Source organism: Rhyacophila brunnea, unplaced genomic scaffold (genome assembly GCF_057557595.1).
Source record: "Rhyacophila brunnea isolate RB1 unplaced genomic scaffold, BYU_Rbru_1.0 scaffold_20, whole genome shotgun sequence".
Lineage (NCBI taxonomy): Eukaryota > Metazoa > Arthropoda > Insecta > Trichoptera > Rhyacophilidae > Rhyacophila > Rhyacophila brunnea.
This window is the reverse complement of record NW_028232860.1, coordinates 18,889,998-18,917,969: the sequence shown is the minus strand read 5'-3', so window position 1 is coordinate 18,917,969 and position 27,972 is coordinate 18,889,998. Positions and strand designations below refer to the sequence as shown.

Genomic DNA, 27,972 nt, shown 5'->3' with positions numbered 1-27,972 from the left:
TCTTTTTTTTTTCGACCGCGACGATACCATTTTTTATCTCTATGACATCCATTATACATTAATATGTTAATATGGTATAGGAAGCTTCTAATTTGTGATATTTATCACGATCGTTGATAAAGTTCCACCTGCGTTCCATTCAAACTAACGTATTATAATAATGTTTAATAATAATAAAATACAAAGAATGTCAGTTTGTTCCTTTCAATTTTGAAATTTTACCAAAGATAATGATGGAGATTTTAATTTGGTGTTCTTTTGTTTGACTTTTAATGCTGCTAGGTGTGAAATAATTTCACCCATCGTAAATCAGTATTTACAATTTTAGCCAATAGCAGTGGCGAAGACTCCTTACTGAGTGATTACATAGCGCTTACCATAAAAATGGGTAAAACAGGGTGATCAATGATGAGCTTACCAGAAAAATAAAACTGTAAGTATGTGACATGTTAATAATATAGGAATAACATTCTGATACGGAGTTGATGTGAACGTTTGGTTTGACACTCAGTAATATAATAAATAAAAAATTTATATCCGCCTATTTACATAGAATCATTATTTAAATATATTTCAATTAATATGAATAAAAATATACCAATTATATATGAGTAAATAAAAATACTACATACATACATTAATGAATGCAAATGAATACATTTGAAAAAAGATTTATGTATCTAAGTAATATTAATATAGTATATTTAGACTGTAGTAGAACCATTTAACGTTGAATATGCACAGATGCAATTTATTCTGGTGCGCACGAATTACACAGAGTGGATTTGATTACATTTTATATTCCTGACTTCACATAAATCAACCTTTTGCATAGATTTCGTCGCTGCTCCGACCATGACTTATTTTCTGTCAAAACTATCAAACTACATGTAAGTGTATGTGCACGTTTTTTTATCGATTATTTCCCTCAATAGTCATTCTTCGCCACTGCCCAATAATGAAATTAACAAATTGAGCCCTTGAGAAATGATAAGATAATTGACAGGTAGAACTCTTCAACGATTCGTGCACGTATTTAATTTACTTGACTAATAATAAGTCACTTAGCGTTATGCAGGACAAAGGAGCACGTTCAAATATCCGCACAGTGATATACAAGAACTGAAAACAACCTTACAAACTAAGATTCGGCCACATCTTCCATTTAAAGATTCTTCAAAGATTACTAATAATTAGTTAATTAATTTTACATTCCTCTTTCAGATAACCTCCCACCGGTGGGCACGCATCTCTGCGGCCACGCCCACTCTCTTCCCGTAATCACTACAAAATGGGGTTATAGTTTATCCATATTTACATTAATGGATGCTTATTTGGCTAGTCAAAATCAATAATAATTGATTATTCAAAGATAAACAATAGTGTTATTAGTAGAAACATCGTTGAAAAAATTTATAATGGTAAAAATATGACAAGAAATAAATACTGTTGAACAAAAATATAATACACATTTTACATGAAATAAATTAAGGCTTAAACTAACAATCACAATGACTATTCAATATACAGATAATTTAAAGTAAAACTCTTAATAAAATAAACAAATAATTAACAGCTTAAAGCTGTGTACACACAGAGAAAAAGTTGACAACCTCGTAAAATATGTAATATAATTATCATAATTTATTTGAATGTGTTGTTGCCAGCGTTATCAACTTGACGGTAGGAGGTGTTTGTCGGTACTCCTAAAAAAGCGTCCGTACTTGACTGATACTGACCAAGTATCCAGACAAGAAAAAGAAATTATATTTTGACGATTTAGTGGAATTAAAATGTTATTACAGCATAAAATATTTATTGACTGTTCAATCGATTTCTTCAAGTTCTTTTCTTACCCTGTCTGGCATATTTTTACCGATGAGAGTGATACTATTCATTCAAATAACAGCTTTATTTTTATCACTTACTTGCAAGATTTAATGGCCGAATCGAGCCGAGTTGCCTTTTGTATGATGTTGTCAACTTGTGTGCGTACAGTCTGTAATAGTCTGAGTGGGCATTATATTACAAAAATAAAATAAATATTATTATGCGTATTGACATACAGGATGACTTTTGAGAGAATGACAATTTAACAGGGGTGAAGTATTTAAAACTCAGTCGTTGTAAAAAATATTACATAATCAAAAATCAAGTAAAAAGGAGGCTATTGGTTCATTCGAAGCGAGTAAAAGTTATGAAAGTTAATATGGGCACGAATGATTTTGTAAAACCCAAATAAAGCAAGAACACTGAATAAATGGTAATATCCCAAGTCTTGCTTCACATTGACTATTCGTCGGCGTAACATGTTACACTACAATAACAGTTACAATTATGGCACCAAAAGTTACACCCCCCCCCCCACCCACTCAGACCAAAAAGTAAAGTAAATAAAAAATATATTCTTTAAAAAGTACGTAAAAAAAAAGCAAGATCTTTTGTTGACACATGGTGCAGTTTACACATAACAAAAACATACTATAATAAGATCTGATATAAACGAATGGTAATAGTTTAATTGTAATAATGTGAGATGCTATGGTTAGAAGGGAGAGTTGGCTTGAGTGTGTTGGCTTAGGCCTGCGGCGTCTTGTCGGGGGTTCCCCGTGGCGGGCAGAAGTCTTTGTTTACAAACGAGAAGCCCTTGAATTCCTCCTGAAATACGCACAATATTAAACATCGTTAAAAACCAAGCGGAAACTGAAGTGAAACACAAAAAATATCGCGTCTAATGAATAGTAATTTTTTTTTTTTCAGTTATCAAATGTTCACAAGTTTTTAAAAATCATGTGAAATTAATATCAAAGTATGCGTCAAAATATTAAAGAAATAAAAGCAGTAATCGCATGTTTCCTTATACGCATTATGTCGATTTTTCTTTGTTTATTTGATTGAAAGTTTAATAGTAAAATTTCAAAAATATAACTAGAAAAACTTTGCTTTCTTGCTTGCATTGCATTGCTTAATAATTGCATTGGCAGCGTATAATGTGTCATTTCGCAATTGGCAGACATCTAGATATTTAATTCGTCTGTTCACTTATGAAGAGTTAAAATAGAAATCATTTGTTTGATGTGGAGTGTTATTTCACCTGATTGATGCAACGCAGTACATCCGCTGAGACGGGAGTCAGCACCGGGTCTTCCTTCGTGAACTCCGCATCAAAGTTCAGTGCGTCTTTCTTATTTTTCTGCAATTAAAAATTAATACATATTATTTTATACATAAGTCACATTGAAAGATAACGGCATATTATGACGTTTCATTACTATGTACATATGACGTACATGATTTTTGTGTTCATCTAAATCTTTTAAATAATGTTGATTCAGTGTAGTTCAATGAGTCTATTTAGAATAGTTGTCACAATCAGATCTTTCACATGCAATAACAGTATTTTTTTTATTATAATGCCAATAATGCTTTGGTTCTGGTACAAGTCGAACATGTTTCATGTTCAAAATGGGCCACAAATTTAACAACACTTTTTTTCATCCATTCAAGTTGTACAGTTCATCTTGGCAATATCTGTACATTTAATAATTCATGGAATTGAACAATTGAGTGAATCTAAAATTGTGTTGAAATGGTTAGAGTTTTTGACTTCATGGGCGATAACAGTGTGAATTTTGCTACAAATGGATCCACAATGCGAAAAATTACTCATAGGTAATGTAATCATTAGTTTAAGTAACGTTTTTTTCATCTTCTCTTTCATACATTCTATCTAGATATGTAAAATCTAACTTCATCCTGTCCTGCTGTTAATATTGCTGATCAGACACCAGATTTTTTTCTTATATTGGGCATTCAAGATGCATCTGTGACTGCAATGAACTTTTGGAAGGAAATGTGTTTGTGAGCAAAACTAAAATGGGGCTCTCTTACGATTTTGGGTTTGAAGGGTGGGCGAACGCGTCTCGCTTCCAAATTCTCCCACTCCATGTCTTTGAAGAAGGCGTGGGCTCGGATGTTGGCCTCTCCCTGCGCCGGGTTACCGCCCTGACCGCCGCCGCAGCCCAGGCGCCGTGCCGGGTTCTTTGTCATGAAGCCTGCCATAAAAAGATGCATTAATTTTATTGCCATCACGCTTGGTGTGCTAATTTTTGTGTAATCGTGGTTCACAAAAAAAACATTGACACAAGTTCAATATCTCTAGGTATTTTATTTCCAGTTGTGTGTACTTTACGGTTGCTCCATTGTTCAGGAATGGAGAATGAAAAATCAAATTGCTTGTAAACTTGATTTACTCAAAAATTAAATGGATACACTCCAATCCACATCATCGAATGTAAACCTAAAAATAAGTAAAACCTCATTAGTAAGAACACTAATAATTCAAAATTCACCGTAATTCGAAATTTTCACGAAAAAAAAGTCCCTTGAACATTATTTTCATATAAAACCATACCTTTAATTCGAAATAATTTCCGAGTCCTGGCATATAAAAATATTCAATAAATCGTAATAAAGTACACTATTTCATGAGCCAGTCGTTGAAAAGTGTGACAGACTTTTCTTAAAACATCAAAAATTATTTATTTTTGAAGGTAATGAAAATAGTCCTGACATTTTACGATCCAATTTGGTAGGCACATCTATGATCGGAAACAAAATTAATGAAAATAAAAAAAAAAAATTTCAAAATTTTTATATCTTTCCCCATACATTTCATATTTCGAATTTTTTTTCGATTTTCGGTCCCATGGAATTCGTATTAACAAGGTTTTACTGTAGTAACATTAGTCTATAGAATTGTTGTTTTGTAGTGTCGTAATGGGTAGATGGGGTTGACATATTTATTGTTTGGTCACTATTGAACCTTACGTAGGTATAATGTTAATCTCAAATTACATTGGCAGATTGCGTCTGGCCCGATCGTCTGCCATGACTGTCAAAATCTATTCTCTATGGTTTTCAAGGATCGGGAGCAATCGTGAGTAAAGTGTCCTATTTTCCATCGTCCCGATCGTTATGACGTAAATTTGCGCGGGAATACTGTTCAGTGTTGCCACCAATCTAACGAAGAAATAGTTTTCGGTCAACCTATATTTTTAATAATAGCAACACTATGTTTATTTTAAACCAATCAAAAACAAGGACCAACGCTATTGAATCATTGCGTGTAATTGCAAATAGTGTAAAAACATTGACCACGACGGTTAGGGTGGATCGTTGGATCGGGTTAGGTCTGCGTGTCTGCCAATGTTTTTTTTTTTTTTTTGTCAATGTAATTAAGCCTTTATACACTTCTAATAGTATATTCAAACACATTATTGCATCTGTCCGAGCATGCAATTAGCCACGGCAATTAATAATTATCCACGTACAGTAATTCGTGTACGTAATTTTCATCTTCTGATCTACACGAATAGACAAAGTAATCTTGGATTGGTACCATTAAAAATATACTGATAGTTTATTTCATTAGTTATAGTTTCACTGATAGTTTTTGAGTTATCGGCTTAAATCAATATTGTGTTGAAACCATATTTGAATCACTCAAAGCTACACTCAGTTGGTAAAAAGATTTTTTGTCTCTCTTGAATATTATCATAAATGGTTTATTCGTAGTATTGCACTTACACTGGTGTTAAGACAATTCATGTTTTAATAGAACCTGCTATCTAATCTGTCGTGTGATGCAACAGGAATTCCTGATGCTCTGGCACACTCTATTATGAAGGCCTCTATAATCGTGTTAACTTGTGGCACTAAGAATACATTCTCTGTTACTTGCTAAATATGTGAAGTCAGTGTTTGCAGGTTAACAGTATGAGAGAATCGAAAGTGCACCTTTGAGTATAGAGACGGCTTCCTTGGAAAGCCACACAGGATAGAGGACGTCGTCGTGCAGGATGGATTCGAAGAGATCGTCCTCATTGTCCGCCTCGAAGGGCGGCTGCCCCGCCATCATTTCATACATCAGGACGCCCAACGCCCACCAGTCCACCGACGGCCCGTATTCCAATTCTTGTAAGATCTGTAAACAGAATAAGTATTTTAGACATGAATATTTAAGGTGCACGACACCAATGAAAACGCTTAAGCCATAGTCAAAATATCATAAAACGCAACTACCAAATATTCAATCTGGTTAAACACCATTGAGCAAAAATAATATGAAATATTGGGTGTATCCGAAAAAATTTTACCATAAATAGAGAGCCTTCTTATTTCTGTTATGACATTTGAAAATATTTAGCAAACGCATGAAGCATGGATAAGTTGATAAACTCCACAAATATTAACATCACTCTGTTGCAATTCTGATTTTCTTACTCACGTAATAGTTGCCATTTTTTATGTTCATTGTGAAAACTTACTCAAGCGTTGTTATAAACGGTTTTACAAAAATTTTACAAGATTTTTCAACAAAATAATAATGCCTAAGTGTTGTATAATTGGCTGCACTCATAACAAATGTCTTTTCATATACCATGCAATGTGGCAAATAAATGTCATTGCAGCAGTGTGAAGTTCTTTGCAAATGAGCCTGCAATGTAAAGTCATTTGTAGCTAACTTAGTCAGTGGACGGAGATCCTTTTTTTGCTTCAATTTCATACATCTAGGCTCCATCTCTATACACAGAACATCTTTGAGTGTATCCAGAATACATGAGAATGTCTAGAATATTATGGAGAACAAACCTCAGGTGCTATGTAGTCTGGCGTTCCGCAGAAAGTGGTTGTCGTAATTCCATCTAGAAAGAAAAAAAACCAATCATTTAAGCTCGGTTTAGACACGGCCAATGCAAACTGTGCATGATTTGAGTAACCCCATCTCCACCCATCACATATTTGCAGCCCGTGCAGTCTGATCTGCGCGGAGCCAATTTGTACAAGCATCTATTTATTCATTCACACTTGTCCGGTAAGCGAAGACAAAATTAATAATTTATGTATTGAAACACGGAGGCTTGTCGGCCTGGATGATGTGTATGGTATATTTGTGATTGTTAATCTAAATATTCGCTCAATATAACTTTGTGATTCGATTCAATTCCATACTGAAAAGCAATTTGATGACAGATCAGTTCAAATTAGGCTGCACATCATCACAATACGCCAAGTTAAAAATATTCAGAATTTCTTGAGCATATAACAACATAATTATATATAAATTTATAGAATCAACTATTAGTCTATTGAATATTGTTGCTGTGTTGAGCTGAAAAGTGCTTAAATTGACTCAAATTCCATCTGAACAGTTGTTGTCGTCTTTTTTGTTTACCTAAATTAGTGTCGAGCCACACCGGGCGACTCTGGTCTCTTCGGGCGATTTACTCGGGCGACTTGCCGGCGACCAGAGAGGCAGCCAATAATAATAATGAATGTACACGCAATTATGCAAAAAATGCGGCGTGGCTGCCGGCGACTGGTCGCCTAGTGTGGTAGCGCTCAATACATAGCTATATGTTTTCATACATCGCTGCCGATCGCCCGACTAGAGAGACAAGAGAGACCGGGAGACCAGACCGAGCGCACGAACAAGATTTTACTGATCGCGCGACTTTATTGCTTGCGCGATTACTGGGCGACCAGGTGTGGCATGGTCCATATAACTTCATGCATCGGTCTGGTCTCGGCGACTGGTCTCGAGACCAGAGTCGCCCGGTGTGGCTCGGCTCTTACACAACCACCATCAGATGCAGTAATTGGTGAAAATGATCGTACCCATGATGCCCTCCTTGCACATTCCGAAGTCGGCTAGCTTGCAGTGGCCCTCGTTATCCAGGAGGATGTTGTCAAGTTTCAGATCTCGGTAAATCACTCCGTGCTTGTGCAGGAATTGGAGGGCCAGCGTTACTTCCGCTGCATAAAATCTAAAAAGGAAAAAAAAATTATTACACAATCACCTAACAAAATTGACAACAAATTATGTGTGGTGGAACTTTTTGCTGACTTTCGACTGTTTCGGGTTATAAACCCATCCTCCAAATGAGTTAAATATAAGTAAATATAGATTATCATGTTCATTCCTAAGCAGAGCCTTTAAGCCTCCACAGAGAGGTTACATTAATCAACCTTTTTTTCGAGGAATGGTTGTTAGCTAGTCGCCCGACTCATTGTGTCAAAGACACATTCAAAAAACAATATGCATTTCTTTGACGAGCCGCAGGTTTGTATTTATACAAAGCAGCCACTTTACCAACTAGGATAATTAAATAACATTATTTATGAACCTCCTTCTAAAAATAAATAAAATAACTGCGAAATCATTAGCAACTCGCATAACATGAATTACACAATTATATTATATTATGTAGAGTTGCCAAACTTAGATATAATTAGCTAAAATATACATGTTCTCGCTGCTCCCGATGTCCAATTTGATAGAGCATATTTTCAACCACCCCTTTGTCATCAGGAATGGGATAGTATCCCGAATTCAACTGCTATTGAAGAGATCCAGAATATGAAATTATTTATTGATATTTTCATAATTTAATGATTAGCTTTGCGCCAAATATGCCCACGCTGCGCAAGTGGTAAAGGGTCTTGGATGGGAATCCTGCATATTCAGACGTTGTTTTTTTAACATGTGTTTGGATCCAGAGCATGCACAATGCATAATTGAGTGAGTGAACCATGTCTTGTGAAAAAATCTGTAAAGTCAGCTACGGATGTAACTGCACACTTGAGTGGTAGGTATACACGTGAAGAAAAATTGCACAAGTATGCAGTTACATTTGTTGCCAGCTTTAGGAAACCTCTTCAGGAAGCAGCTAAGATGCATACTGGATTATAAAGCCAACGCAGATAATAATCATTGGTTTCACCTGTGAATGGATGCAGTAAACACATTTAGGCAGTCTTTGTACCGGTGAAACGATTAATTTATTTCGCTAAGATAGTAATTGCGGGAGAAGCATCTGACCTAGCGCGGGGTTCGTCGAATTTCCTCGCCCTCTGTATCTGGAACATGAGATCGCCGCCGTTGACGTACTCCATGACAAAGAAGAGGCGGTCCCTGGTTTGAAAGCAGGAGTGCAACGCCGTGAGGAAGGGATGGCGGGCTGCCAGCGCCAGGATGCGCTTCTCCGTCATGGTACAGTCTACGTCGTCGTCCTGGATTATCACATCCTTCTTCAGCACCTTCACCGCATACACCTGCACAACATTGTCCAAAAGTTTTTATTCCTGTTCATTTATTCAAGCAGACAGGGGAATACATAATATAATGAGAAATTAACTGCCAGGATAAAAAAGTGTCAATTGTCATTTGGTTTAAATTGAGTCAAGTAAAAAATCAGTCAGAATAAAACTGATTTAAAATAATCCAGTTGATACGGGTATTTTTGGACGTCATCTTTTATCCAAAAATATCTCGAGGTAAAATAGTGTCAAGCACAAATTGTTGGTGGGAGGTAAAATGCCAGACAGGCTACAAAATTTTAATACATCAATTATGTGGAGCATTCCCGTATGTGTAAAAGGGCAAAGCAGTAAATTTGAAATCATCTTCATTAATTTATATGACAATATAAAATGGATTATGATCACGTGGATAATACCTATGTATATTGTAAATCAAACTTTATTTGAACTCAAGTCTATTTCTAATGAATTTATATGTGATTAAAAATATTTTCGGTTCTTTTTTAATTTTCAGTTACCTGTATGCCTGTTTTTTTTTTATTAATGTAGACGTACTTTCAATGGCAAGTTGGGTCACCGTACGCAATTGTTGTAAACATGCTATAAAAACACTAGTGAGACCACTGTTAATGTGGTTTCTTAATGATTCAATGCAAACTAAAAACCGTGTTCAAGTGCAAGTAAGTCTATGCACTAAACATAGTGGGTATGACATATGAAGTACACCAATATATACTGTTCATAATGAACGTATGAATAACAATGTCAAGTATGCGATGTTTTAAAAAAAATGCAGGGAGTGCATTACATCTGCATGGTGTGAGGAGCCGCCACTGCAACAGTCATATCACGGCTGTATGCATGCAGTGTCAATGACGGAAGCAGGAATCGGGGTCATATATTTGTATGTGAAAGAACAAGAAGATTTGCAGTCCTGCAGACTGCCAATAAGATGTTCGGAGACACGATACAATATAAGTCTATTAATAGTTGATGATATTTATATCTTAGCCGTTTATATTTATTTTTAAATTGGATTTACAATCCGGTGTATCTTGGCCACCTCACGAAGAGGTTTGGTAATATTTTTTTCTTTATGAGCTATGGATGTCAGCATTGGCGGCTTAATCCGGAAAAACCTAGCAGGTCAATTTTGAATATATTATTTTAATTTGCCTTTTCGTTGTATACTGAAAAGACGTATTGCAAATTGACTTTTTATACATTATAGTATAAGTGCTAGAAATTGTTATAGGTCGGTACCTACTAACCCTTCAAAAAATGTCCGTTTTTCATAACGCCAACCCATCGTTAACCGAAATTGCACACAACGCGTTATAATTTTTTGTAAATCAGGTCCACTTTTCTTTCTTTGCTTTTTGAAAAATCATCAATCACACGATTATAAAAATTGTCTATTTTTCCCACATATTTTTTTTCAATACTGAGCATTGCAAGAGCGGTCAGTCTATCCTGGCCCTATTGCGTAGAAAGGTTTTTATTCTTTTGAGAGTGGAAAAACATCTTTCACTTTCAACTGTTGTCATTGGTATGACGCAAATAAATTGGAGAACTTTGATCGACTCGGAAAATGTTTCGTTGAAATTATTGCTGAGTAAAAAATGTAGAAGAGAAACTGCACTAATAGCGCCATGCAAATCATCTCGTTGATAAAACACCAATAATTCATTTTTTAACTTGATTATGTTTATTTCTTCTAACAGTTTTACCAAATTTACTTGACGTGTGGGAAAATTATTTTTAAAATCAGTGTAATTTTCTTTATTGAACAAATCGGATATAATGAGATGATCGTTGGATGCAAATCGTGCTTCCATTTCCATTATAATTGTATCACAGACTTCAATTGCTACTGCGTGCGTACTAACTGCTTCACAAAAATGTTATAAATCACCAAAAACTCCTTATATATTATTAAAATAACCAAAGGCATTCGTCAAAACCTGTCAACGAATCCGAACCGCATACACAGTTGCGTCTTGAGACCAATTATCTAGTCAGTGTTATCATTCTGTTTCATTTAATTAGGTGAAAAAATCTTTTGTCTCACACTCGGGCATTGCCGATATTACAGTAATTCACGCACCGTTACAAGCTTCGATCTCGTATTTTGTGTTATATCGATCTCTGTCTTATGTATGAGAAATGAGAGAGAAAATTTTATAAAAATATTCAATTTGGGTCAATTTTCAGACTGCCGGCGAACACAATATTTTTGTTCGGGGAATTATCGCCCAAACAAAAAAAGCCCAATAGACTGGGTTGACACAATATCGCGCGCCCTATAATTTCAAATCCACCGATTATTATTAATATTATTATATATGACATTGCACATATTATAAATATTATTATGTCGATTGTAATGCCGGGTCCACACCGAAAACAAGTCGCGCGACAACTCGTTAAATTTTACGATAAGCATGATAATTATCGTAAAATTTCTTAAGCAATTATGATAATTATCGTAAAATTTAACGAGTTGTCGCACGACTTGTTGCCGGTGTGGCCGCACTTTTAGGTATTTATTTTGGCAGGTCAATGACCGAATGACCTATAGAGGGAGCCGCCAGTGGATGTCAGTCACTTACTCAACCTATCCTAAACCTAAAGTCCATGCTCTGGATTCAAACACACATTGAAAAACAATATGTGAATTTTGCCAGACCCAGGATTTGAGCCTGAGATCCTAGACTTACCAAGTGGATATGTTACAACTCGACCATTTCGGGGTTTATATTTAATATTGGGATTGAAGCTATCAATCTATAAAACTATTGAATTAATATTTTTTTTACAGAGAAAAAAATATAAAAAAAGCTGTTACGTCATGTCTTTTGTGCAAAAAAATATCCGTATAACACAAACGAACGTATGTGTACGTTGTTTTGAAAATATTTTATTCTATTTGTGTCACTCATCAAAGCCTTTAGTCATTGTGTTAAAACATTCGACAAGTATCTACGATCATAACTGTTAAACATTGAAAAATCTGGTATTTACATATTATCCCTGTGGCTTTATTCCATGTACCCACCATGAGTGCAATATATAGCGCTGTCATTCGTGAATAGTTTTCACTTTGGTTTAGGCAACTTAAATCCGTGCCTTGGTAATCTATTATGGGAGATCCACCGATTGGTTAACAACTACTTTTTTGCACTTTAACAATTGAACGTAGTTATGCAGAAAGTAACCAATCCACAAAAAAATAAAAAAATGAGATTTGATATAGATCAGATGCGAGAAGGTTTTCTCTACATTTTGCTGAAAATAGCCAAGCCGCAAAAAAAATATTCTTGAAATAAAATACTATTTACAATTTGACATTTTACATTTTTACATACATTTTTAACAATCATGTTGTTACTAAAGTGCGATTATCTCAGCTCGACATTATTGTGGACTGGTTACATTCTGCATAACTACGTTCAATTTATTTATGATTGTTTGAGACGTGTATGCCGATTAGGAAATACAAAATGTCATTGGCTAATCACAGTATTGTAAAGAAGAACCTAACGTTTTTCTTCAAATTATAAAACAATACATTTGCAAATGATGGACTACTTTGATATTATTTCTGCATATTTCTCACCTTCGGATGGCAGTCATCAGAAGGGATATTTTTAGAATTAAAACAATACTGATATTGTATGAAAATCAAAGAACAATTCGACATTAGATATTACTAGATATTACAAGGAAAAATCATTGTAGATTTTAAACAAACGAAAAATAACATAAACTATGAAATTCTAGGCAAAACCTTTATGAAACAAATTGTATGGAATCATAAGAAACTTTTAAACACATTCACCATGTAATTAATAATATTTCTATATACTATTCAACGGTAAGATATATATACAGATAATTACCATCGCGGCCTATAGAGGTTGCGCAAAAGATTCCCGAGAAAAACTTCCGCGATTCGAAGATGGGAGGAATAAAAATAAAATTTATGACAGATACAATCGTGACTTGGAACACTCACAGCAAATTGGAATAAAGTTGCTGGGAGGACAATGGTCATTAATCATTCAGCTTTCAAAATTTACAAAGCGTCATCCCAATTCTAACATGGTGTAAGTGCAATTTATTAGTTTGAAGATTGACTCCAAGTACGTCATCTTGGTAGAATAGAATTTCAGCATGGTAGCAAAAGCTTAGGCTGATTGATAAAATATGACAATATCTACACTGTGGAGAGATCAGAACTATGTACATAATATTATATTGTGATAGTTGTATAATGGTAGAACCATTATATCTTGATTTTATGGCGCTGTATTCAATTATCAAGACTTTAGCGAGGGTCGGGACTGTAAAAATACACCTGAAAGCGCAGGGATAAACATAGTTACGCAGTTCGCCGCTAACACATCAATAGCCATGATATAGTGGTAAGGCTTTTATATTAACAGTGATTTTTATATTAACAGTGATTTATATTAACAGTGATTTGTTATTGAACAAGGTGACTAAATTTTTTCAACATTACCCATTCCATGCTCATCTAGATAGAGCTAGGAAAGACTTCTCTTCCACTAAAACACAGAATTATATTTTTTAATAATGAATGAATAGTAGCAATAATTTACCTCATCGGTGTTTTTCTTCTCCGCCAGCATGACCTTTCCGAAGGAGCCTTTGCCGAGCACCTTGATGAAGTGGAAGTCATCCAGACTGAATTTGTTGGCTCTGCCTGAATCGCTTCGTTCTAAAGCAAACTCTCCTATTTCAACCACAACATCCCAACATATCAGTAAAATGTCTACTTATGCTATTATTATTTGTTTATGTCTTCTACCTATGGAAATTTAATTCATAACATAGACTGCGCAAATTGATGAGTTGCGGATGATTTTCTGTGGTCCAACAAAGATTTTTTTATAATAGTATTATGCCAAATAATGAATAAGATTTTATTGCGTTGAAAAATAATCGGTTTGTATAATTATATGAAAAATTTATATTATGTAAAAAAATGCGAACCTCAAAAAGTATTTAATTTTGCCCTCGTGAAATGATAGATTGATCATCGCTGGCACAAGCAAGTGTCGAGAGCTCAAATGAAATCCTGGCTTTAAAGCCATGACTTTTTGAGCATATCCGATCCTAAAAGATCATATGGGCCTGTGGAGGTTTATATTAACAGATTTTTGTTTTTACGAGAAATGGATGTTAGACACTTGCTCAACCTGTTAGGTCCAGAGTAATAATGTGTATTTGCCAGACCCAGGATTCGAACCAGGGACCCACGTTATAGGGCGACATTTAAAAAATTATTGTGGTAAGGTTGAGCATATGGATACTGTGGTAAATAGCAGTTTGCTAATTTTTTCATTGAATTAAACGCATCATGTATTGAGGTTCCATTCACATTATGCAATATTACTTTATATTAATATACACATTACTAAGGGTATATCGATAGGAACCGTCTTTAAACTTATCACAAAATCTGTTTGAAACCTGATTAAATAAGCCAGTGTTGTCAGATGAAGTAGATTTTTTAAAAATCAGCAGATTTTCGAAAAATTAAATGTAAAATAAAAACTTTTTTTATTAAAAAAAGGTAGGTATAATAAAAAAGATATGTGCGAAATAAGAATATCACTGTACACTATATTATACACATAAACACCAATTCGAATTCGATAAAGCTGTGGGCAATAGGTAGTAAGCACATACAGATAGATAGGTATTAATTGTTCTGATTGTTGTGTAAATCTGAAATATTACAATACAATAATCCAATAATTAGCCGCCATCTTCTTGTTACATGGTCTTCTATTGTAAAATTTCAAATTTAAATTGGAAATAGTATTCACCACCATAAGATACAAGTCCAATCTGAAAGTCCGATATAAATATAGCAACTTAAAATTTTGCCTGCCATCTTGATATTTTATGTGCTTTCATTCGCAACATATAAAGTTTAACTTCGAATTAGTATTCAGCACCATAAAATAATGTATAAACTGAAAATCAATCAAATCGGACAATAATTTGGTAAAAATAAAATTTTGGTCGCCATCTTGCTATTTTATCGGAATCCGATTGCAAAATGATTAATTCAGGATTAGTATTCAGCACCATAAAACTCATAAACTAAAAATAAATGAAAATGAGTGATGAGTGATGAGAAAATAGAAATTTTGGCTGCGCATCTTGCTATTTTATGGGATTCAACTACAAAACAACATCAAGTTTAACTTAGCACTTATATCAATTGAATCTAACAATAATTACAAAATATGAAGATAAACTCCAAGCATATTCACCATAAAATAATGTTTAAAAATCAATCAATATTTTAGGTAATTTAAATTTTGGCCGTAACGTCGAGCTAATATTCAGCACCATAAAATACATGTCTAAACTGAAAAACAATCAAATCAGACAATACTTTAGAAAAATTAGCAGCAGTGGCGAACTTTTGACGAATGACAGAACTGTGGAACTATATAAAACAACTATGTAATACAAATATTAATATTCGGCACCTAAGCATAAAAAGGTTTGCGTCACCCCAGGAGTAAAGGTACACGATATAATTGTGGTTTTTGACATGACGTTTCTTACGATATTATTTCAATTAATTAAAATAAAACACAAAATTTAGTACTTTATTTCACATAATTTAATAATGATCAAAACCGGTTTCGTCCGCTTCAAGAGGACACCCGGTGTCTTTCCACTAAGAATTGACAGAGTAATATTATTTTAAATTCTTTTTCAACTCATTTGAGGAGACATAGTCTAAACAGACACATTGGCTGACACAGATGCTGGTGAAGATTTGTAAAGCTTGTCCTGTCCTAGAAAAGAGACACAGATACTTAATACATTTTATGTGACAAAATAATATAGAGTCCGATCAGACGATTCGCACAGTCATGATCCATGCAGTAACGACACATTGCTGTGCATAGAAGTCTAACTTTTCGGAAGCCGCGATGCATTGTGGTACATCCAATCTTGCAGCCACAGTACAACTCGACAGAGCAGCCAATCTAAATGGGGGGGGGACCTCCGTAATTGCCTCGACCTTGCCCATTCTCATGCTTGGAGATGCCACACTATTTCGTTAGGAAAATCATGTCAAAAATCACAATATTGTACATCTAAAACTACGTTAAAATAAGACATACGTTATTGTTACCATAATAATTCTACCTAATTCAGAGGACAATTTATACAATTTTGTACGACTAAATACCTACGACAATGCAATTCGAATTGGTGAGTACCGTGTGCTGCGTGATTCTTATTTCATACACAACTTTTTTATTATAAAAACTATTAACATAACACAAACGGCTAACAAATGACAAATAAATGAGTATTTTTACTAAACTATAAAGTAAATTAATTTTTGGGTCCTACATTGATAAAATTATGTAAGAATATTCTGTTTTATATAAAAAAACCCTTTCTTCGGCAAATTAAGTAGATAGGTAATTGTTTAATTCATACATTATTTTTATATGAGGTACGATTCCTTAATACGAGGGTGGGTCAATAATTCCTTAGAAAAAAGCATTAAAACAGTTTTTATTTTTGTATTTTTTTTTTATTTCTCAACATAATCTCCTTGGAGCTCAATACACTTGGTTAGACGTTTCTCAATTTTTTTTAAACCGTCAGAAAAATAAGTTTTCGGAAGGTCCTCAAAATAAGCATTTGTCCGATCGATGACTTCTTCATTTGAAAAAAAACGTTGTCCACTTAGCCATTTTTTTAAGTTTGGGAAAAGGAAAAAGTCACTGGGGGGCTAAATCTGGCGAATACGGTGGGTGGTCAACCAATTCGAACTTCAATTCTTCAATTTTAGCCATTGATCGTAAACATGTGTGAACACGGGCATTGTCCTGATGAAAGAGGATTTTTTTCCTGTTTAAATGAGGCCGTTTTTCTTCAATTTTGTTTTTTAGCTGGTCCAATAAAGATGCATAATAATCCCCTGTTATTGTTTTTCCTTTTTCCAAATAGTCAACGAAAATAATTTCACGTGCATCCCAAAATACAGTAGCCATAACCTTACCAGCTGATTTTACGGTTTTCGCCTTCTTTGGACATGGTTTGCCTTCGCAATCCACTGCTTTGACTGTTCTTTCGTCTCGGGAGTATAGTGGTGTATCCATGTTTCATCTACAGTCACAAAGCGACGAAAAAATTCATCTGGATTGCGTTGCATGAGCGACAACAGGGCTTTAGAGGCCACCACCCTATTGCGTTTATTGTCGACTGTGAGCAAACGCGGCACCCATCTTGCAGAAATATTTTTCATGCCCAATTTGTCATGTAAAATAGAAATGACGCTACCTTTTGAGATCCCTGTAACCTCAATTATCTCACTCAACTTTAATCTTCGGTCACTTAACACCATATCGTGGATTTTATTGATCATTTCTGGTGTAGTCACCTCTACAGGACGTCCTGAGCGTGGTTCATCCTTTGTTGATGTACGACCACGTTTAAATTCATTTAACCAGTTATAAATAGTTGCAAGTGAAGGAGCAGATATGCCGTGAACTAAATCCAACTCATTTTTTATTTCCTTTGCTGTTAACCCTTTTATATTAAAATGTTTAATAACAGCTCTAAACTCAATTTTCTCCATTTTCCATTTTTCCATTTTCCACAAGCAAATTTTTTTTTTAAATGTACGAGAAACACACAACAACCCGACCAATCTGATTGAAACTTCGCAGCATACTGAATCGGTAGTGCCGCTGCATGAAAACAAACCGCTTACAGTACTAGTCGCGCCACCTGTCGGCTTTTCTAAGGACTTATTGACCCACCCTCATATATTAGCTTTATCTTGATAAATAGATTATTGGTAAGTATAGAGTAATTCCGAGCCAGGCGAGATTTCATTATCATCCTATTTACGAACTGGACCGTAAAAAGCCTCACAGCACTCGGATCGATGGGGGTTTGGGAGTAAGTTCTACATTAGTGCCAAACTTCAGCTCATAAGCTCGGACGACCACCACCTACACAATCTCGACTAACCTACGCAGGAAGGTTCATAATGCTTTTACAATGCGAAAATGGTTGTTTTATTTTTTCAATATTTATTCAAGCAATTTACAGGCCACTTTGTGAGTGTGATGCGATTCAGAACACGGAGCATGTCAGTGAGTCTTGCATCTTGTATGAATTCCCAGGAGAAGTTTCAACAATACACCAAGCCATACTGAAGGCTGTTGTATGGATTGATGCTTTGCCAGTTGATTTGTTGTATGACTAGTAATTGTGACATTGTATTTTATCTTACTATAAACATATGATTATAATATTACATATTACATTCAGGCAATAAGGAAGATGACGATGATGATGATACATAAAACCGAATTCCAATCGTAATTTAAAATAAAACATGAAATTTCCTCAGTCATGAATCCGGGACCATCTGCATACCAGATTGCCTGAATGAAAAACTACCCATCAGATAATTATTCAGTTCTAGCTAATATTAGATAAATATACTTATTAATAACTTAACCCACTTTGAAAATGATTTGCACGAAAGTTGCACATGTCTATACTCGCCACTGTGGTGTGTGCGGTTCGTAACACTTGGCTACTATATCACGCCACAATCGTGAGAGCAGTAGGTAAATTGTTAATATAAAAATGTAACATATTAATTTAAATGAAGTTTACCCTTGTCGTCTTTTTTGTCGCCATCTTTGGGATCGTGTTCAACTGAGGCGCCTTCACCATCGCCGGCACCTTGGTTCAAATACTAGGCAAAAAATAAACACATATTAGCACTCGTTTTAATTTAAAACAGTATTACAAGCCCTGTAGTAGTAAGTAACAAGTGGCATTTTTTTTGTAATTATTTCCACCACAAATATGTACATATCAGAACTGAAATATACATTTTGTTCTTTCTGCTAACTCACGTTTAACGAATGTCTACCTTATTCAGGCTTTCTATAAATATGAATGAAGTATGGATTATCCGGACTTGGCAAACCTGTCCAGACACATAGTATGTATGTACTTTGGTCCATACTTTTAAAGTTTGTAGGTACATATATCACATTTTGTGCAAAGTAATATTGGTTGAGAAACACTAGTGACAACTGTCAAAATAGTCAGGTGTATTGTGAATGGATTTCGAGGAAGTATGTATGGTGTTGTATTTAATTTCAATTTCATTTGAAATTTAGGTATTTAATCTTGCGTAGAAATAGTATATAGGTGCATTATGTCTGCAATATGCTTGACTGTTTGGACAGATTCCATATGCATTTCACAAGTCTGCCACTATTTGGTGATGGCACTTTATATGTAAATTGAACAATTACATCTTTACATCCGGCTCTTAGATAAAGAAGTACTTTTCGTTTCCATTTCTAACACACAACTTTGAAAGACGTCTTGGTTGAGGCATCATTCTGAAAAATTATGGCAATTCTTACCTTATTATGCCAGTCTATGGTGCATGCAAATTTGAATGTATTCAACCGATAGATGGTCAAAAGAGAAAAGTACCTTGGATCGGCGCGGCGTCTGCTTGTCAGGCGAGATGCCCATGGCGTTGAGGATCTCCGCCATCTGCTTGGTGTTGATGCCACAATTGTTCGCTACGTTTTTCTGGCATCTCTTGTGCACATTCATCGAACATACTGCAAATTACATAATAATTTAAATATCAATAATGACAACATTAATCATCAAATTACAAATATTGATAAGCAAGTAGGTACCCAATATTAATATTTCACTCACAAATGGATAATTCATTATAACCTTGATTTTGCATGAAAGATAGGTTCACCGCTTTGCTTCTCTAATATGTATATATTTCTTAATGAGATATGTACCAACTGTCAGGCCTGGTTTTATGGCCTTACAAAGAAAAAATAATGAAATAAAACAAAAAGGTACTTTTTTATTAATTAAATATGTGATTGCAAAATATTTAAAATGCCGAACTCTTGTGCAATATAATCATAGCATACTTAGAATAAAATTAGATATTATTTAAAAAAAAAATACATTCATAATGGGGTCAATGCGACTAAAATCGGCCTAATATTCAACCGTTTCAAAACTTAATTTTGTGGATAAAAAGCCAATAAAAACATTATCTTGATTAGGTAATTAGTTTCTATCAAAATGTCCAGTAAATTAGTATGAGGATTTAAAAACATGGTTTTTAACATAAACGGTTCGCAGAGGTTGATCGTTTTTGGGGCACCTAACCTAGAGACCTCGCATATGATACTGGTCTCAAAAATGTGGTAAAATTCATGAATTACACGCGATTTCTAAGAGGTCGGGTAGGGAGTTATCAATATATATCGGTGTTTATTTCACTATTATTTATAGTAGCAGAGATTCATATAAAAATATATTGCAGGCTATTTAACTGAAGAGATTGAGTTTCGCCTTGGACCCTTTCCCAGCCTGCTGTGGTGAGAGCAAGTTCAATCTGGTGAGTGTACAGTAAAAACAAGACAATGATTCGGTTCATGGATTGTATGTGTACGAATACCGTTGTCAGTCGTATGTTATCTATGTCGGACATCCGCACGCACAACATCAACCAACCGAATCATTGTTTTGTTTTTACTGTACTTTGTATTCTTATTTCTACAGATGTATCCAAGACAATATTATTATACGAGGGTGGGTCAATAATTCCTTAGAAAAAAGCATTAAAACAGTTTTTATTTTTGTATTTTTTTTTTATTTCTCAACATAATCTCCTTGGAGCTCAATACACTTGGTTAGACGTTTCTCATTTTTTTTTAAACCGTCAGAAAAATAAGTTTTCGGAAGGTCCTCAAAATAAGCATTTGTCCGATCGATGACTTCTTCATTTGAAAAAAAACGTTGTCCACTTAGCCATTTTTTTAAGTTTGGGAAAAGGAAAAAGTCACTGGGGGCTAAATCTGGCGAATACGGTGGGTGGTCGACCAATTCGAACTTCAATTCTTCAATTTTAGCCATTGATCGTAAACATGTGTGAACACGGGCATTGTCCTGATGAAAGAGGATTTTTTTCCTGTTTAAATGAGGCCATTTTTCTTCAATTTCGTTTTTTAGCTGGTCCAATAAAGATGCATAATAATTCCCTGTTATTGTTTTTCCTTTTTCCAAATAGTCAACGAAAATAATTTCACGTGCATCCCAAAATACAGTAGCCATAACCTTACCAGCTGATTTTACGGTTTTCGCCTTCTTTGGACATGGTTTGTCTTCGCAATCCACTGCTTTGACTGTTCTTTCGTCTCGGGAGTATAGTGGTGTATCCATGTTTCATCTACAGTCACAAAGCGACGAAAAAATTCATCCGGATTGCGTTGCATGAGCGACAACAGGGCTTTAGAGGCCACCACCCTATTGCGTTTATTGTCGACTGTGAGCAAACGCGGCACCCATCTTGCAGAAATATTTTTCATGCCCAATTTGTCATGTAAAATAGAAATGACGCTACCTTTTGAGATCCCTGTAACCTCAATTATCTCACTCAACTTTAATCTTCGGTCACTTAACACCATATCGTGGATTTTATTGATCATTTCTGGTGTAGTCACCTCTACAGGACGTCCTGAGCGTGGTTCATCCTTTGTTGATGTACGACCACGTTTAAATTCATTTAACCAGTTATAAATAGTTGCAAGTGAAGGAGCAGATATGCCGTGAACTAAATCCAACTCATTTTTTATTTCCTTTGCTGTTAACCCTTTTATATTAAAATGTTTAATAACAGCTCTAAACTCAATTTTCTCCATTTTCCATTTTTCCATTTTCCACAAGCAAATTTTTTTTTTAAATGTACGAAAAACACACAACAACCCGACCAATCTGATTGAAACTTCGCAGCATACTGAATCGGTAGTGCCGCTGCATGAAAACAAACCGCTTACAGTACTAGCCGCGCCACTTGTCGGCTTTTCTAAGGACTTATTGACCCACCCTCGTACAATAATCACTTGCGAGTGACAGGTTGCAATGACTTGTAGTTGAGCATCCAACCGGAGGGCAAGTGTTCGTTGCTCGAGTCAAAATGCAGACTGTCCAGGTACAATTCACAAGGTACAGGGTTCGCAGGGAGCGGTTAAAACCGGTGGTTAAACAAGTTAAGTTCAGCAAGTCGGTCAATAAAGTTACGAGTGGGTGTACCTTCACATTGTAGGCCTTGTTTAATGAGTCCATAGAGCAAACTTCCGCAGTGATCGCAGAAGGTGAAGCGCTTGTACGAGTGCACCACGAATCGGTGCGGGATGTTCACATTGAAGCGCTGGCCCGTCGTTGAAGGCTGAGACGTCTGGAAGCAAACACACACACACATCGATGATAGGACTGACAGCACAGTATTCTTATTCATCAAACAGGTCGATCATCGAAATCTGGAATGTGTTCTGTACCAGTATCGGAGTAGTTATATGTACGTTGACAGGAAAATACTACATCGGCAGATGATATATATTTTGTTTGAGGATGAGGGAATTCAGCGGCTTTGAAGTTTTTCATTTGACTGTGAAGTGAGGTTATATCTAAGAGATAAGGGAAGAGCAGTATGGTATGATGTATTATTCATAGAGCTTGTACATTATTGTAAAGGACAATATTCGAAGCATTCATTGACAAGCAAATTAATCACTGACATGTATATTTTTGAAAGAAAGAGAATTTCTAATAATGAGAAGTGGTGATCTTATAACTTTTCTAAATAACATGTAATATTATGGTATGAGCTATCACTTTCAATTATTAAGACATATATACATATTTTTGCAGTTTTTATAACAATAAGTAATATAAAAATTTAAAAAAATTCTTCTGTTATATACATATAATATCATTTCTTGCTGTCATGATCATAAATTCAAGACAACTGTTATTCTTTTTAAATAATGGACAATAATGCCTTTAAAAAATATTTTATACTGCACACATGCAGTATTTTTTTTTACTTGTAATTGTAACGTACAAAACATGAAAAAAATAATTACCTCGTCTTTCATCCCCGGACATTTTGTGACGACGGACGCGTGACATCTTTTGTGGACGACGCACGTGCAAACTGCATTTTGAAATCGATACATTAACAGTTGACACATACACGATCTATTGAATATATACACTTGCCAGATATTCAAATGAAACGAGCATGAAAACCATTATTACATATTGGGTATTTTTTTCGTATGTTTCATTTTACAATTCATTTTAAAACATGGCAAATGTAAACAAAATAAACAATACTGTTTCCTAATTCACCGTGTATCACTTAAGTCTAGTATGTAATCAATTATTACAAATTACACCCCAAGTGTTAAAACTTATTGTTATTATAATATCAAGAAGAACACCATACTATGAAATACCCAGTAAATTTAATGATTTATCTTTAATTATTGAAGCATGCTGTTAGCCAATGTTTGAATATTAATAAACTAGAAGTATTGTTAGTTATTGGAAAACAAGAATATTTAATACTCTTGACTTCATGCATTATAATAATATTATCAATGGAAATTTTTTTTATTCAATGTCGCCATCGTAACTATTCAAATAAAGAGCAGAATTATATCAAAAGACTAAGAAAAGTATTAATACTGTTACCCCAATTAAAAAAGCACCTTAGGTTAAATAATACCACTCAAGTCAGCCTGTATTAGAAGATAACTATTTTTAATTAAATTTATTCAGAATCTGCTTTCTATTCTCAGGTCATAATATTGATAAGACCACAAAAATTTATATTTAATTATTTTTATTAAATACTTAATATACACAAGATTTGAAGAATTTAGCATTCTTAAAGTTGAAAATACATAACTCGGAACAGCCTCAAAAATATACCTATAAAAATATCCTGTTATAAATGTGTTTCAAACACACAACCTTTGCATGGCGAGTGTTTTATCCATTAAGCTACCCAGTCAATAATGGACCGGTATACGAAAGTTGTGAGTTCAAATCCTGCCAGGTCCATGACTTAAATAGCATATTTTTATAATGTCTTTACGGCTATTTCACGTTATGTATTAAGTAATTTTGAGATTTTAAAATTTTATGTTTTGTATAAGTAAATATCCGACCATGTCCGATCCTGATAGGATCATATGGAACTCCACAAAGTAGAGGTTTGTATTAACAGATTTTCTTTTTTATAATGGAAAATATAGTGGAAATTAATTTACATAATGTATGTAAATGTAACAAATACATAATATACAATAATTAAAGAATTAAGACGCTTCAATCTGAATTCAGTCCAGTTAAATTTTTAACTGACATAATTGTTTAACTGAATACTGCAAGGTTCTAAGTGTACATCCTTGAGAAAACAAACCCAACAATGAAGTAGTATTCTAAGCTGCATCAGTGTTACTTTTGTTTCGCCAAGGGCAAACACTTAGAACCTTGTAGTTCTCCACTCGCGATTACTGATAGCTTGTAGGCTGATGCAGTTTGAAAAACAGATGGACTAATATTTTGAGAGTATGTGTATCAGTTATCTTTGGACAGTGCAGTGGAACCCCGATCTACCGTTCTCGCATAAATCGTTTTCCCGCACGGATCGTTCATTTTTGAAAGTTCCGCCAAACACCCATAAGAACGATGTTAAATAATCCCGCATTACCGTTCCCTGATTTATCATTTTCCTCGGTCTATCGTCTAAATAGTATGGTTTCGTCACAAATATTATCCCGATTGACCGTTTTCGTTGAATATTTTTCATTTCGCTTTCGTAGAATTGTTTATGATACATACAGAACAGACCTTTCAGTCGTGTCGCTTTGTTTGCATATGTCGGTTGGTGGTCAGGTTTGCCTCACATCTCGTATCACGATTTTTTATAAGTCACAACTAAAATGCCCCCCATGAAGAAAACTAGAACTCAAGCTGAGGAACTGAAAATAATTCAAGATGTCGAAAAAAATCCTGGAGAAAAACGAGTTTGTTTTAGAAAAAATATTTTATATATCCCGCATCTATCATTTTATTTTTAGGGTCCTTTGAAAACCGTACAATCGGGGTTTCACTGTATTCATATTAACACACGATTGAAAAGTTATCATACACAAAAAATACAAGCTGACCACAGTATTGATTCAGGATTTATATCGATCATGGAGAATCCCTTATATTACAACAATCTACGATTTAAATTGTCATCAATACTCATATGAGTCAAAATTGTGTGTTGACACAGCAAAGACAAGAACTTTTAAATTATTTGTTTTTGTAATGGTCATATTTTATTGGTTTCCGCATGATCGATTAAATCATTCACTACGATAGACGTTGAAGAATGGTCTACATTGTTTGAGTTTGTATAAAGAGGTTTGGTAGGCTACATACCTTGGCACTGATACCCTTGCTTGCCCAATCCCCTGAAACCAGAAAAAAATGAAAGCCCCACGTCATTTCCTGATGCATCACCAGTAAATAATACATGCCAGCGATACCCGCTTATTTCTTTCCATACACATACTATTGTCCATAAACCAAACGGCAAATAATGCTTTATTTCAACAATTCATCGGAACCACGAATAACAATTAAATAATTCTACATACTTAGCCATGCCTTTATTCTAACGGCAATAATTTCTATGTTTAAAAGCAAGCACGGAGCACAGCCGATCAAGATCTATATCAAGATTAATCAAGAGATTCTATAGTATGTCAGTTTGTGTGTTCACAAACAATATTTAATTGGATATAATATATTCCCTTTAAATGTTGTGACATACGTAACCTAGTTGATCTGTAAGCCAAGCAGTGATTGGCAAATATTAATAATGTAGGCAGCGGGATAGCACGGGGCCAGGAGAAAAAACGGATGCTGTAGTGTGTTATTTCCTTTCCCACTGCATGATCGCACTCCATCTGTATTATTATTTAATTTTAAAAGTATAAAAATTGCCATTTTCACTAATAAGCAGAGCATATGGGCCTCCATAAGGTGAAGGATAAATTAACAACCCTTTTTATAAGGAAAGGTTGTCATTATTCACCTAACCCATTGATGAAAAACAACATGCAATTTTTGTAAGATGCGGGATCGAACCTACACATATGACTTCAAAGACGGGTGTGCTACCAACTATGTAGGTACTATGTACGATAAGAGTACACATAGAAAAAATATTATTCTCTCCGTCGACGGACAGCATTACTTGCAATGTATTATAAACAGGAAAGATAATGTTGGTATGCTGGTACTGTTTTGTTTTGGCTACTTACATACTATTATTTGTGATTTTATGTGATTGTAGATCTAAATAATGATAGTTTATTGTAAAATAAATCTCAGACTGCAATGTTAAGCTTCCTGATAATGAATCACTAATGTAAAATGACTTGCAGTTTATTTAATCACAGCATTAGTAACTTTTTTCAGATTCGCTTTCATATACGAGAGCAGAGCAAAATGGTTTTTTTTAAAGCCTTTGGCAAACATTGTTTTGTATGATTAAATAACAGTAAAAAGGTATTTTTATGATCCAACTCGTACCAGAGATCTTTCCCTGTAAGGCCCAAATAAGTTCAGGGATATTCTGAATTAACTGTTGCATCAACCAATTAATGTCTCTCTCTTCGAGGTAACCAGGCAGAGCATATGGCAACTAATTAATGTGAAACACTGCTTTTTACGATAAATAGGTGTTGAAAATTCATTACCAATCCGCCCATTCAATAAATAGTCCCTTTATGGTATTGACACACTGTGTGCTGTCAGTAGTGACAGAGTCAAGAATGTTTACAGTTTGGTTTACGAACAATAGACAAATATTATGAGATACCATTAAAGATTTTAATATAACAAAATGGGTGCGTAATTAGATAAACATGAAAAAAATAAAATGAGGAAATGTTAAAAACAAAAAGCGGCAATGGATTAAAGGTAATGCCAAGAAAACAAAAAAAAAACACACACACACACAAACAATAATAATTAATAACAATCGCTTTGGAAAACAAAATCTGTCAGTAGTGATTTTAGCCACATGCATTAATAATTCAAATTAAGATTACAAATTAAAAAGTTTGGCTGTAAAAATAATATTTGACCAATTAAAAGAAAATAATAATAATTATAACTAAACAAAAGAGTGCACTAAAATTACATAGCTATTTATCAAAAATCAACACAAAAACAATAGGGTTATTAGACAACTAAATCATTATAAAAGAAGGCAAATTATTCAACATCATTATTGAACATCAATAACACCTATTCATGAGGTTCATCAATAATATACATTATACACCCTATGAGTTTATCAAAAAACGTTTTTGCACTGTCTGAAGAATGCTTGGACTCTGAATGATCCAACTGCATGTTTGAAATTCTCGTTAATTATAAATTGTCACTCGAGACCTGGTCTTAACGGCCCACGTGCTCGTCGTAGGTCAAAATTGAGTTTTTATTGTATTTTCAAACCATGATCCTGGACACTCCTTAAACGTTGTAGATAATCTATTTATACAATTTTGAAGCCTTATCCTTTATAGTTATTTTAAACATTTGATGACTGCATAAAGTATTTTTGTTACATAAAATAGTATTCTTTTAAACCTCTCGCTCCAATGTTTTAGAATATAGTCATATTTCGGTACATAACTGTGCAGTGGTGTTACGATTTTTTACATTTATTAATTTTTAAACGCATTTATAAAACCATTAGTATAATTTATTACGAGATAATTTTTGTAAAATATTCACGATAAAAAATTATATTGATAATCTCTGTGATCCCAAATTTGACTAGAATTAGGCATTTTATTATTCAAAAAATCGGCAAGATTAACACATTTGAAGATGATTCTAAAGATACTTATT

At 34.3% G+C, this 27,972-nt stretch overlaps 1 protein-coding gene across 3 annotated transcripts in view; it reads right to left on the bottom strand.

Moving 5' to 3' along the window:
• Window positions 1–1,919: 1,919 nt before the first annotated feature.
• The window catches only part of Pkc98E (Protein kinase C), a 43,435-nt gene continuing 17,382 nt past the window's right edge, over window positions 1,920–27,972 (bottom strand). For 2 of the 3 annotated variants that reach the window (XM_085948400.1, XM_085948403.1), the window contains 13 exons: window positions 25,486–25,517; window positions 23,127–23,197; window positions 22,294–22,438; window positions 19,654–19,787; window positions 18,814–18,895; window positions 13,731–13,864; window positions 8,885–9,117; window positions 7,681–7,829; window positions 6,655–6,707; window positions 5,800–5,986; window positions 3,892–4,055; window positions 3,095–3,193; window positions 2,450–2,658 (listed from right to left, as the gene is read on the bottom strand). In XM_085948400.1, coding sequence (XP_085804526.1) covers window positions 2,578–2,658; window positions 3,095–3,193; window positions 3,892–4,055; window positions 5,800–5,986; window positions 6,655–6,707; window positions 7,681–7,829; window positions 8,885–9,117; window positions 13,731–13,864; window positions 18,814–18,895; window positions 19,654–19,787; window positions 22,294–22,438; window positions 23,127–23,197; window positions 25,486–25,517 — 1,564 coding nt within the window. In that variant the 3' untranslated portion in view covers window positions 2,450–2,577. Of the gene's footprint in view, window positions 2,659–3,094; window positions 3,194–3,891; window positions 4,056–5,799; window positions 5,987–6,654; window positions 6,708–7,680; window positions 7,830–8,884; window positions 9,118–13,730; window positions 13,865–18,813; window positions 18,896–19,653; window positions 19,788–22,293; window positions 22,439–23,126; window positions 23,198–25,485; window positions 25,518–27,972 lie in introns of all 3 variants that reach the window. The other variant, XM_085948401.1, reaches the window with a different exon arrangement.